The sequence below is a fragment of the Benincasa hispida genome, chromosome 3 (genome assembly GCF_009727055.1).
Source record: "Benincasa hispida cultivar B227 chromosome 3, ASM972705v1, whole genome shotgun sequence".
Classification (NCBI taxonomy): Eukaryota; Viridiplantae; Streptophyta; class Magnoliopsida; order Cucurbitales; family Cucurbitaceae; genus Benincasa; species Benincasa hispida.
Genome location: NC_052351.1, coordinates 56,453,707 through 56,466,330, shown reverse-complemented (window position 1 = coordinate 56,466,330; position 12,624 = coordinate 56,453,707). Strand labels below are relative to the sequence as shown.

Sequence of the window (12,624 nt, the reverse complement as noted above, 5' to 3'; positions counted from 1 at the left end):
AAAACATAGTTATATTTACTTTTAGGTCACTTTTACCTGGGTGATATATAATCCAACAACGGTAATTTAAAAAATAAACCCCAATTAATTACATTTGTTGTTATTTACCAGTAGAAATTTATAATCAAAACAAGAAATCTAATTAAAGAACAAAGGATTCACAATTTGATTATTTTAAAAATTGTGACCTACTACTTTTACCGTTATTATTAGTGTTACAATTATTGTTTTTGTAACAATATGAAAATTATGAATCTATCACGGTTATTATTACCTTTATCATTATCATACAATTACCGTTAAAATTAAATGGTAACAGTAATAATAAATGTAACAAATTCACAATTCCAAACAAATGCAATCAACAGAAATCCAATTACGTTTGGGATTTAGCTTAGTATGATCCATTACGATTACACCGATTTTCATTAGGGATCAATAAATGTGACCCTAATTCAATGGTTAAGACAAATGCACCCCTCTTTTCCTTTTCTCTACTTCTGCCTTTTTCGAGATGTTATAAGTTTAAATCTCTAAAATATTGTTTTAGAAGTATATTCACAAATTCCACACCAACAACCCATATACAAACCATACAAATTTAGACTTTCAACCTCATTTCTCGATTCAATTCGAATACTAGAAAAGTTCTTCAAATCCATGAATATCCCCTAAAACTACTAGGGCAAAGAAATTTCTAAATGGTTGCCACAATTACCACCAATCAATAACCCCCCAACTGAGTAGGAATCTGCAACTCCTAAATGAACAAAACTTTCGTTCATGTCCGCGACCAAAAGATTACCTTCAAGCCAAAAAAAGGAAAAAGCAGAGTTCATTCCAAGCAACTTGATAAGCTCATTCTTCCAAGCTTCAACTTCAAAAAAAATGCTAAACTCTTACTCTGAGTAAAATAAACTCTGAAAGCTAGGATTTAACACGATATCAAATCAAGACGTACAGGACCGTAGCTGCCTGCAAGCAAGAATTGAATCGTGGCAGAGATGCCAATACTCTCTGTAAGGAATACACATCCATGGCATCGGTGAAGGAAGGCCAACCTTCAGTGTCGATGATGTTCTGCAGGAGCAGCATGGATAGTTGTTAGATCAATATCCAGATTGGGGGCGGTGATGTTACCGTAAGATGTGTAACACAAGGAATAAAAGCAGCTTATTACCTTCTTCCAGTCAGGACTCCATGAAAAATAGAAGCTAGTATCGACCGAGAGAAGCCAGAGAAAATATTTCTGTAGTGAGGCAGGACCAGTTCTCCTGAAGTTATAATATCACAAAATAATGATCAAATAAAATAATGAAATATAATTTTTTTTTACACAAACTGACTACTGTATTTCAAGTTGGTGTTTCGCATACATCTCACAACTTTCTTTGCAATAACGATGCTGCGGCAACTATTCGTATATGATGCCTTGTTGATGATAGGTTAAAGGCTATATAGTTCAAAGTTTAAACTTCAAAAAATTCAAGGACTTAATCAAAAGCTGAGAATCCATATGTAAAGAAAGGAACAAAACTGTACTTTAGCCCGATAAAAAAATCCATACAATGTTCACTAGCAGAATCTACTCTAATATCAGTACAAATAGATCTCCATAAATAGTTATACTGAGAGGATCTTTCTATTTTCATAAGCACGCAGTTAACAAATCAGATTGCCTATGTTTCACCTCATTTAATACCAAATAGTCCAGTTTATGATAGAGAACTAACCTATGCCCATTAAGTTGCTGTGAAGACATGAAACCAAAACTGAACATTTCCTCATGATCATCTCCTCATTCTGCTCCAAGATCTTAGTTGGTACATCCAAGTTTTCAGATGAGTTCCTGACTAGACTACCCGTGGAATTAATGTGGCAAGAAATGATTTCGAACCATATCCCATAAGGAAATATTTTCCGCTTCACCAACCAAAGGAAAATTTTGGTATAGGGTGTAGCATGAATAGCAGAAATTATAACTTCAATTAGCAATCTGATGAAGCTGATAGATATATTCAGAATGGTAAAGAAGACGTAGAAGACTGAAGTAGTGGGTAAAAGAAGTAATAGTGGTGTAAAAATAAGCGATCCAACAATATGTTGCTTCACAGTGTAGTCATAACTATCTATTCTATTCCGAAGAGGATTCTGTTTTTGACCCCTGCAAAGAGATTCAGCATTCAGCAACATTAAACATAATTACAAGAACAAGGAAATTCATGAATTCTGACACTGATATTTAACAACGTACTATTTAATTTCAGCTGCTAGGAAACAGAAAGAATAAGCTGTATTTAGAGGTCTGATCCCACATGCTAATTCCCATCCATTTGATTAAAATATTATCCTCCTTGTACCCCATTCAAAGTTACACCTATTTTACCTCTATTTTCTCACGTAGATGCCTAGGCATTGAGACGGGGAAGAACGCTATTAGAGGGGAAAGTTTTTCAAGCACTAATATCAAATGCAATCGGCTTCTCCCAATACAGAAATATGTATTAGATAAAGTTTGAACTCAGTCAAACATCTCCGTAAAAGATAAGAAAGCATTTACGAAAATCCAAGGCTACACTAAAACCACTGGCAAAAGGCATGAGAATGGGCCAACTGGCTGCAAATTCCTAACTTTAAATGCACTATAATAACTTTCTAAAACCAGACAGACCATCAAAAGCCCAAATGTAAAATAACTAAAGAATCTATTCCTTGTGGCTATAGAATTATTGGTAGTAAATACGGAACTCATCCCTTTGTCAGGATAGCGAAGGGGGTTAAAGGCACACACCGGAACCCTTGGAAAGACATCGTGTTAGAGCTTCCCTCTTTCTCCATTTTGGTCCGTTGCATCGTGAGAAGATTAGTGGGTTGGGGATAGACCTCTTTGTTTTGCGTTCCCTCGTCTGGGCTCTGACTTTCTGGTGTGGTCAGGGAGCGATGTGTCCTTTTCTTTCGGTTTCCGTCGTCATTTATCCGATAGGGAGACGATAGAGGTTGCCTCTCTTCTTTTGTTGTTGGATGAGTGCAACTTCAGGGAGGGAGAAAGGATATTCGTGTCTGGAAGCCTAATCCTCTGGAGGACTTTTCCTATAAATCTTTCTTTAAGTCGTTGTTGGATCCCTCTCCTACTTGTGAATCGGTCTTTGATGTGGTCTGGAGGATTAAGATACCAAAGAAAATTAAGTTCTTTACCTGGTAGGTTTTGTTTGGCCATGTGAACACCTTGGATAGGATTGTCAAGGAGTTCTCGTTAACAGGTCCTTTCCATTGTATTCTCTGTCGAAAGGTGGAGGAAAACCTCGATCACCTTCTCTAGGACTGTCTATTTACAAGGTCTGTGTGGATATGCTTTCTCCATGCTTTCTCCAGGAGTTTGATGTCCAGATAGTCGGCAAGAGAGATATTGGGGGAGTTCCTCTTCCATCTGCCTTTTAGAGAGAAGGGCCGTTTGTTGTGGTTTGTGGGGGTGTGTGTTGTGTTGTAGGAAGTTTGGGGGGAACGGACAAGAGGGTGTTTAGAGGTCTAGAAAAGGACCTTAGTGAGATTTGGTCCTTAGTGAGGTTTCATGTGTCGCTTTGGGCTTCAGTGTCGAAGTTTTTTGTAATTATTCTATCGGCAACATTATGATTAGTTGGAAATCCTTTCTTTAGGGGGGTGGCTTTTGGGGGACTTATGTTTTTTTATGCCCTCGTATTCTTTCATTTTTTTCTCAATAAAAGTTGATTTTCATATATAATTTTTTTTTTAAAAAAAAAAAAAAAAAAAACCCTAAAGAATCTATGTTCAGAAAGATTCAAGCATCAAAAGAGCTTTTTGGTATTGTTGTAGCAGGCTGGCAACTACCCCAGCCATCGCCCTTCTTCGGAGGAACACAAAATAAAAAAGGATCAAGATTAGCAAACCAAGGCACAGAAATTGTTATCCTACTTAGTACATAAGAGCATACTGAAATTTGGCCATTGCCTATTCATTCCTTCATGCTAATAGTGTAATAAACTTTTGTTAGCTTAAATTGGTGTCACTAGTTACAATTTCATTATAGATCAGTACTAAGTTAGAAGCAAACTAAGCATCAGGCCCTAAGCCAACAAAATGGGATAGTACCATAAGTGTCATCGGCTATGCCCAATTTGAGTGGATCTCAAAAAAGAGTTACCTGAAAATGCGCCATAAAGCTGCTAATGCCTGTATCTGCGATGAATATATAAGGGAAATAAACCAATGAAGAGTTGACACGTGGCAAGTTGCTACTGATATCAGATCTGAGGTCAATGCAGCAGGCAAGGTCCCTCCAAAAAGAATCCCCAATATAGCAAGCGCTTTAATGACATAAACAAATATAAAACCAAAGAAGAACCAAAGTGTAGACCAAATTTGGATTGCATTGAGAGATATAATGCCAAGGACTCCAGCCAATTCTATGTTTAATTTGAAACCTGCAGGGACTCCCATCAACCACACACAACCTGAACGCAGTATGTGATTTGTGATATCCCTAGCAAGGTTTGAAATGGATGAGCAAGTAAAATCTGCATAACATAACAATGCCACACCGACCACATTTCCCAGCAACACATCAGCAGCTATGCTTGTCCACATTGAATGCTTCTGTAAAGCAAATTTCTCCGCATATTCAACATTTGATAGGGACCTTCCAAGACAAACAGAATAGAAAAAGAAGAAACAGTTTATCGTCCACGAAAATGAAAACCCCATGGCATAACAGAAAATTAACAGAACCAGAAAAATGATCCAAATAGAATTTCTTACCTCATGCCACGCTCTTGAAGTATGATTGGCCAATACAAAATTTGACAACACCGAATACGGACATTTATGCATGTGGCCATGAAAATTCTTGAAACTACATTAGACATCCATAATTGTGATCCAATACTATGAAGTTTGTAAAAAAATTGAAAAGCAATATAGAAGAGAGTAGAAAGTGACGCAATAGACACAGCCAGAAGACTCCACATGAATGAATAACACCTGCAAGGAAAAAATGTTGAACATCAAACATAAGAAGTAAATATTTATAGAGTTCAGTCGCCAGAGTCTAAGCCATAAAAGAAATACCTGGCAACAATGGAAAGCTGTGGAGATCTTTTGGCATGCAAATGTCTTTCAATTGGTCTTTTAGCAGCTGCGGCACAGTTGATGGCCAAAATGACAGCATCCTGTACATGGTAAATAAGCATGTAAGAAACTACAATTCTGCTAGCCTGAAAACGAGAATCCTTAAAATTTCCATTACCAAGTCAAAACTTAGTTCCTTCTGCTTAAGTTCATCAACCCACTTTGGCCTCTTGCAAGATGAACTCTCTTGCTTGGATGAATTTGAAGGTTGCAAAGAGAAATGATGGCAGTCATATACAGGAGAATCATAAAAAATGACCTACATAAATTCCAAGACAGTTAGCCAAGATTAACTGATAAAGTATTGGGAGCAAATCAAAAGCAACATTGATTAATCATGACTTACATACGTGAACATCACAATTAGACACTTTCTGCCCGTTCCAACAAAGGTAGTCCAATTTAGGAATCCACAGTACTTCTGAGTTTTCATACTTCTTATCAGAATCAAATTCCAAGAATAGCCAATCACTGTTTCTACTATAGACTTGCCTACATTGCTCTGACAACCCACCTAAATAATGGCATTGAGAGGTGAATCTTCCACAGCTACCTGTGATGTTACCCTCACTATTCCTCCCACTTTCATAGTGATAACAAGAGGTTTTTTCTCCATTCAATACATCAATTCCATCGCTTGAAAGAACTCTATCTCTACGTAATTTTGGAACACATTGTCCAAGTAGAGAAAACACTGACTTATCGTGCAAAATTGCAGGCATGGTCCTGTTTGTATCACAGATAACTTCCTGAAAGAAGGTAATAATACATTCATTTGACTCTTTTTTGAGAATACATTATGGTTAAAAAAATCCATCATAAGAAAACAAAGAGGAAAAATATTAGCAAGTGGTCCTAATAATAAAGAATCCTATAGAAGGCAAGTTTTCAGGGACTCGGAAGAAAGCAGCTCCTACAGGAATTGCATGACTGTGACCTAGTTGATACCTTAAAAAGGAAAAACAAGGAAGTCTTGTGAAATATGATTTTAACACCCTACATGCTCAATACAAATAAATATCATATAAGACCAAACGTGTTTCTCCTTCCTCCTATCTCCACCATTACTATTATTCTTTTTTACTTTCCAGCTACTTAGCATCACGATGAACAAATTTAAAAAACACCAATTCCACTCCTCCACAAATTGTGATCAATTGATAAACACTTTTATTATATAGAGTTGCACAAATGGCGCAAAGCTTGTAACAACAGTGTGAAAAGAAGAATGATGCACCTTGAGATCACATTGGAGTTGAGATAGTGAAACATCACTACAAGTGAACGCCACTACGACATCAAGGGAATCTGAAGAAGGTATGAACCATCCAAACAAGAGACAGGAAGACGACGGTTCACATGCTAAATGCTGCTTGGGCCACCATAGCCTACACTTCCCGTTCATTTTCATCTCATGGTTATTATATTCTCTGGACTATCATTTACAACCACACTACAAAAATCTGCACGTAAAAATTAGAAATGCCAAGAAACCTAGAAAATCAAACAATCATTCTTCTAATGTACGAAGTAAACTTAAACCACTAGTATTAAAAGTAAAAGGAACTTTGGGGCCTTGGGGATTCAAGCAGTAGCCAGGTATCTAAGATATTAAATCTTAAGAGTTTTCTAACAACTAATGTTGGATGAAGATTAGTGAATGTCCGTAGAAGCTGACAGAAATTTACAGATACTACAAGACTGTAGAAAAGATATTCCACCCTTGATATTGCAGGCACAATTTTCATACAATTCAAATCTTCCTGAAAGAAATAAAGGCTTCGAAGAATAATGGAAAATACAATATCGAACTGTACCCACAGTTTCACGCACAGGAGCAGATCAAAGGCACATAAAATTGAAAATGATGATTGCAAGAACTGATTCGGAGAAATAAACAAGATAAGCGGGTCCTCATAATTTGATTTCAGAAATGGCTAAAATCGCTGAAACTATTTCGAAATCAAGAAATACCTGCACGCAGTGATATGGCCGCCTTCGCCTGCTAGCCGCTGTGAAGCCCTGCCAGAAGTGAAGGGTTATCGAGCGAGGCGAGGCCACCAGATGCCGCTACCAGAGACAGAGAGAGAGAGAGAGAGATGGAAGCCGGCAGCGGCTAAGAGACGGTCAGATTTGGGGGGACGCCGATGGGTCCGAGAGTACAACGAAGAGAATTGTGAGAGAAGAAGAAGAAGCCAGAAGTTGCCATGAGCATAAATGTTTTTCTTTTTCTTTTTCTTTTTCTTTTTCTTTTTTCCTTTTTGGAAAAATATAATTTTTCAAATTTTTATTATTTTAGTACGAAAGTTTGAGCGTGTGTCTAGGTAAAGTATTCACTCCTTATTTCATTTGAGGAGTTAGTAGTGTCTTAGATAAATTATAACAAAGAGTGTATTAGTCAAAATATCTACTAATATTACTTTTTAAATTTAATTGCATATATGACACATACTCACGAATTAATTTTAGATGTTGTTTGGGGTGCTGAGATGATATAGAATGTAGGAAGTTATGATGTTTAGGGAGTTCTAGTGTCTGTGTGTACAAAATTGTTATGTTTGAATTGATATATCTGTGTTTGGGCGTGCAGAGTTATTCTATCCGAATTCATATGTCTGTGTTTGAATGTGCATAGTTGTTATGTATGAGTTCATATGTCTTGTATTTGGGTGTGCAGAGTTGTTATGTCAATGCTATCTGGTTCAGTTTTTGTACTCTATTATAATTTGCCCATATGAACACTGTTTTTTTTTTTTTTTTTTTTTTTTAAATCTTATAATCCAATTATTGTATCCATCATATTTGGAATAAGACATTGATTGCATTTTTTTATTCTTTTCAATCTCAAGATATGGTATACAGTTCAATTTTATATTAAAATAATTAAAAATTATTACATTGATAATTTATATTAAAATAATTAAAAATGATTATATTAATTACTAAAATTTATTAAGTCTAATTAATATATTTATATTTATTAATTAATTAAGCTATATTTTTATTGTTCAATCTTCCAAAAATAAAAATCTCATAGTTTTGCAAGGTAACTTAGGTAACTTCAATATTAAGAAGCATGTAAACATTAAAAATAAATGAAGACAATGCAAATACTCATAAAAAAATTCAAAAATTAATAACACCAAAATTAATATACCAAAAATGTCAAACAATCCAAGTAATGTATCCATTGTATAAGTAACACACCAAAATTACCAAAAATACAATTGAAATGGAATATAGGGGAATACACACTAACCTCAAACTAACTTAATATTCCATATGAGTTTTGACTACATAACAAAATAATAAAAAAAAAAAGTTAGGAAAAAATCTAAAAATCTTTATAATGTAGGAACTAGGAAGAGAACTAGTTCGAATAGAGAAGTACCTATGCTACTTTTATGAAGTACAATATGAATGGAGTCCACAGGTTGTCGGATCAAAACACAACGAGGTACCCTACCACCCACCAAACAACCAAAAGTTAGAAACTTAATAATATGAAAATAACAAAACCAAACATTATAAAGTAGAGAATGAGAAATCGAAGTTAAACAACTCACCAGATTGACAAAATAAATCTTGGACAGTGGAGGCTCACAGCAAATAGAGAATGACCAATGTTGTTAAATAGGAAAAGTGAAGTGAGAGATGTGGTTGTTGAACATTAATAATAGCCCCGAATAAATATTAAAAAAAAAAGTGTGATCAGTCTCAAAATATTAAGTTTACATCATAAATGAACTTAAATCCAATTAATAAATTGGTTGAGTCATTAATGAAGTGGTTGAATGAGTAGTGAAATATGCAAGTGGAATCAAATCAGCAAACAATTAGAACAGTCACAGCAAACAATCAGAACAATCATTACTAAAGTTAGTGGACAGTTTAATAAATGAGGTAACTAATAGTGCATAATATTGAAAACGTGCAAAATACGCGAGTATAATCGAGTATGATCGAGTATGTTCAAGCATGATCGAGTATGATCCACCATGGTCGAGTATGAATGATCGAGCATGATCGAGTATGAATGATCGAACATGATTGAGTATGAATGATCGAGCATGATCGAGTATGAACGATTGAGTATGATCGAGTATATTCAAGCATGATCGAGTATGTTCAAGTATGATCGAGTATGTTTAAGCATGATCAAATATGATCAAGCATGATCAAGTATGAACGATCGAGAATGTTCAAGTATGATCGAGTATGTTTAAGCATGATCGAGTATGAACGATCGAGTATGATCAAGTATGTTCAAGTACTGAGATGATATACAATACACAGAAGGAAAATGACGGTGAGATACGAAACACGTTCCGAAAATGGGCCCACAAACAATTAAAATCAGTGAGATAGGATAATGGGCCTCCAAACACTGAGATGATATACCATCTTATGTTGGGCCCCCAAACAGCCCCTAAAAATTTTCATATATTCCAAATTTGCTCTTTCTCTTTCCAATCATGCTCTTTCTTACTTCTTTTCTTCTTTCTTCTTTCTTCTTTCTTCTTTTTTCTTTTTTTCCTTTTCTTTAAATGAAAATTTGCCAAACGGTACCAATTCAAATCGCTCTCTTAGATCTACATCCGTCGTACTACTCCATTTTTAAGAAATTGGTGTTGTAGTCTTTTTTTTTTTAGGAGTTTTTAGAGTGAGAATTTTACATAAGAAAACGAGTAGTTAATTATAGAAATAGAATAAATGAAAACAAAAAGACAGAAAATTTCTTAGAAATGCACTATCACTATGAGTGATATAAGTTATCATTAATAACAGTGATACTATCAGTTAACATGCTATTAGCGATAACTTCTATCATTTATAACATGCTATCAGTATCTCACTGACATCATGCTATCAGTGATAGCTTTTTTCATTGATAACATGCTAACACAATCAAATAATCTCTCTAGCAGCCATTTCATCTCAAATATTACATATAATACATAAATACTACCAGTGATATCTTTCTACATTGATAGAAATAGAAAAATATCACTGTCAGTAGCTATCAACGATATTCTTTATGGCTATCAATGTAGAAGGATATCATTCTATACCTATATGCATCTAACATACAAACACACTACATGTATCAACAAATTAATCAAAAGACCTTGATTATTTAAAGTGTATCAATGATAGCCACTTCTAACTAACAAAAAATTGAAAGCTAATACTTCAAGGTTGTATTAATATTTCTCAAATTGAAAGTTACCATCGATAGTAGCTATCAGTGATAGTCGTTGATAACAACTATCAGTGATAACAACTTGAAGGAAATTTTTAGAAAAAAGTCCTTTGAGCAGAAGCAAGATCGACCCAAATTCCATTTTTCATTGAATATAAGTTTTACAATAAATAAGAACAAGATATGCATTTTCTTAAATTACAGCATGCTTTAAATAAAATACTTAGGGTTTCAGAAACCCTTACTTTTAAAGAACCCTTTCTTCAAGTACTCCTTCATACAAGCCACGAACGGATCATCTTCTCCACGCGGATCTCCTTCTTTGAAAGGGACATCATCATTTGAGAACCCTCTATATTCTCATGGGATAAAGGATTCAAGTAAGAGTTGTGGGCTTTGCTTGAATCCTTGGAAGAGGGAAAGGAGATGGAGAGAGGGAGAGGGAAGTGAAGAACTTTTCTTCTTTGTAAACTTTTTTCAAAGAGAACTCTTCTCTCAGAGAGAATTCAGGAAGAAGAAAAATTCCAACCACTTGAATCCCGCGGTAATAATTGAGAGAATCGGGGGAGGGAGTTGTAGCTCCTTCCCTTTAATTAATTTCAATTAAATTAATAATATATATATATATACATAATAACTACTTTATTGTATATACACACTATATGTTATATCAAATATAACATATAGCATATGGTTTTATATTGCATCAAATACAACATAATCTATAGATTTTATTTTCTCTCAACAATACATGATATTTAATATAAATCACATTTATATTAAATTCCCTTATATGAATCTCATTCATATAATTAGTATTTGAATAATATTCAAATTCCTCTCATATTACGTTAAATTATAATGTATCAAATACATTATATTAATTATATCACATATATAATCAATTTAATTAATTATATCATATATAATTAATTCCCTCAATTAATTTGAACACTTCAAATTAATCCAATAATTCTCAATTAAATCCTTGTTGAGCTACAGAGGGGTCCTTTTGGACCTATAGATTGAAGCTCCAACGGTACTTGGATAATTAATTAAACTCTTTAATTAAATTACCCAACATCCCTTAATTGTCGGTCACTCCACTAAAAACCGACAACTGCACTCTTCGTACTACAGATAAATTTATGTGTCCATTGGATATAACCAATCAATAGTGCAATGACCCTTCACAAATTACTCGTAAGTACAGCTGGGCCAAAAATACCGTTTTGCCCTGGTAGTTACATCTAACTCCTTAAGTACCATTGATCCCTCTAATGAATAATAAGTCATAGTCCCACTATGACCAAGACCCTCTCGAGCCAGGAAAGGGTGTAACTACTATGTTCAAGACCTGAAATCAGTCCTTAAGGGAGCAATTTATGTATTTGCCCCTACATCGGGGAAGGAGTGAATTCCGTCTTGTGTAGCTGTGTTCCCAGCTCCCCAGTCAGACGAATCCCAAAATGGTAGGCTTGTTGAGTTGGCAATCTGACCATTCTCACCCATACAAATCAAATAACCACCTTCATGAGCAGGAGTTCACAACTCACTCAGGATTTAGGTCATGTCACCTATAGTCATCCTAGTGAAATGTAAGTCTCTATTATTAACAGCATTATATAAAGAGACTAATCATTTCGTGGTCTGGTCTTATACAAACTCTTTGTATAGGATATCCCCGCTCACGTGTCTCCACATGAATGATCAGAATCATATCATTTGTAGCACTTTATAACACTTGTAACACCTACAAAGCGGGTCGTATCCATAGTGTCACCAGGATAAGGTACCCAACTTTATCCATCTACTACAGATCATTTATATTATTGTTTAAACAAGATCCACTTGTATGTCTCTACATACTTGTTCAAATTACATGAAATAACCTCATATCATAGTTTATTGGATTGAGTATATGCTTATAAAATAACAATTATTTTATTAACAACTATATGTTTATACAAAATTTACAAATTACGAGATTATAAGGAGATTTAGGACACCAATCCCAACATAACTAATATAAATGCTATCATTATTAGTTGCTATCAGTGATAGCTTTCAATTCTAGAAAACCGGGAAGAAGCACGCGAAATGGTGGGCTAGGCATTGTTTAGATCAGTGTTGTATTAATATTTCTCAAATTGTGCTATCAGTGATTGCCACTAATAATAGCTACATGTGATAGCAACTAATATTAGTGGCTATCACTTATAGTTGTCATCAATGGTAGCTTTCAATTTGAGAAAACTAGGAAGAAGCGCACAAAATTG

General features: G+C 34.7%; 1 protein-coding gene across 5 annotated transcripts; it reads right to left on the bottom strand.

Moving 5' to 3' along the window:
• Positions 1-515: 515 nt before the first annotated feature.
• On the bottom strand, positions 516-7,385 carry LOC120073347 (N-acetylglucosaminyl-phosphatidylinositol biosynthetic protein gpi1). 5 transcript variants are annotated; one of them, XM_039026136.1, is made up of 12 exons: positions 7,117-7,385; positions 6,380-6,605; positions 5,657-5,891; positions 5,493-5,563; positions 5,261-5,401; positions 5,083-5,183; positions 4,774-4,995; positions 4,160-4,654; positions 1,734-2,164; positions 1,181-1,274; positions 904-1,080; positions 516-805 (listed from the first exon to the last, which is right to left on the bottom strand). In XM_039026136.1, exons 2-11 carry the CDS (start codon positions 6,551-6,553, stop codon positions 951-953), a joined length of 2,094 nt encoding a protein of 697 aa, XP_038882064.1. In that variant the 5' UTR covers positions 6,554-6,605; positions 7,117-7,385; the 3' UTR covers positions 516-805; positions 904-950. The 5 variants fall into 5 exon arrangements, with proteins under 5 accessions (XP_038882064.1, XP_038882061.1, XP_038882065.1 ...); XM_039026133.1 differs by having other exon boundaries at positions 5,493-5,891; XM_039026137.1 differs by having other exon boundaries at positions 5,493-5,891; positions 6,380-6,530.
• Between the last annotated feature and the right edge of the window lie 5,239 nt (positions 7,386-12,624).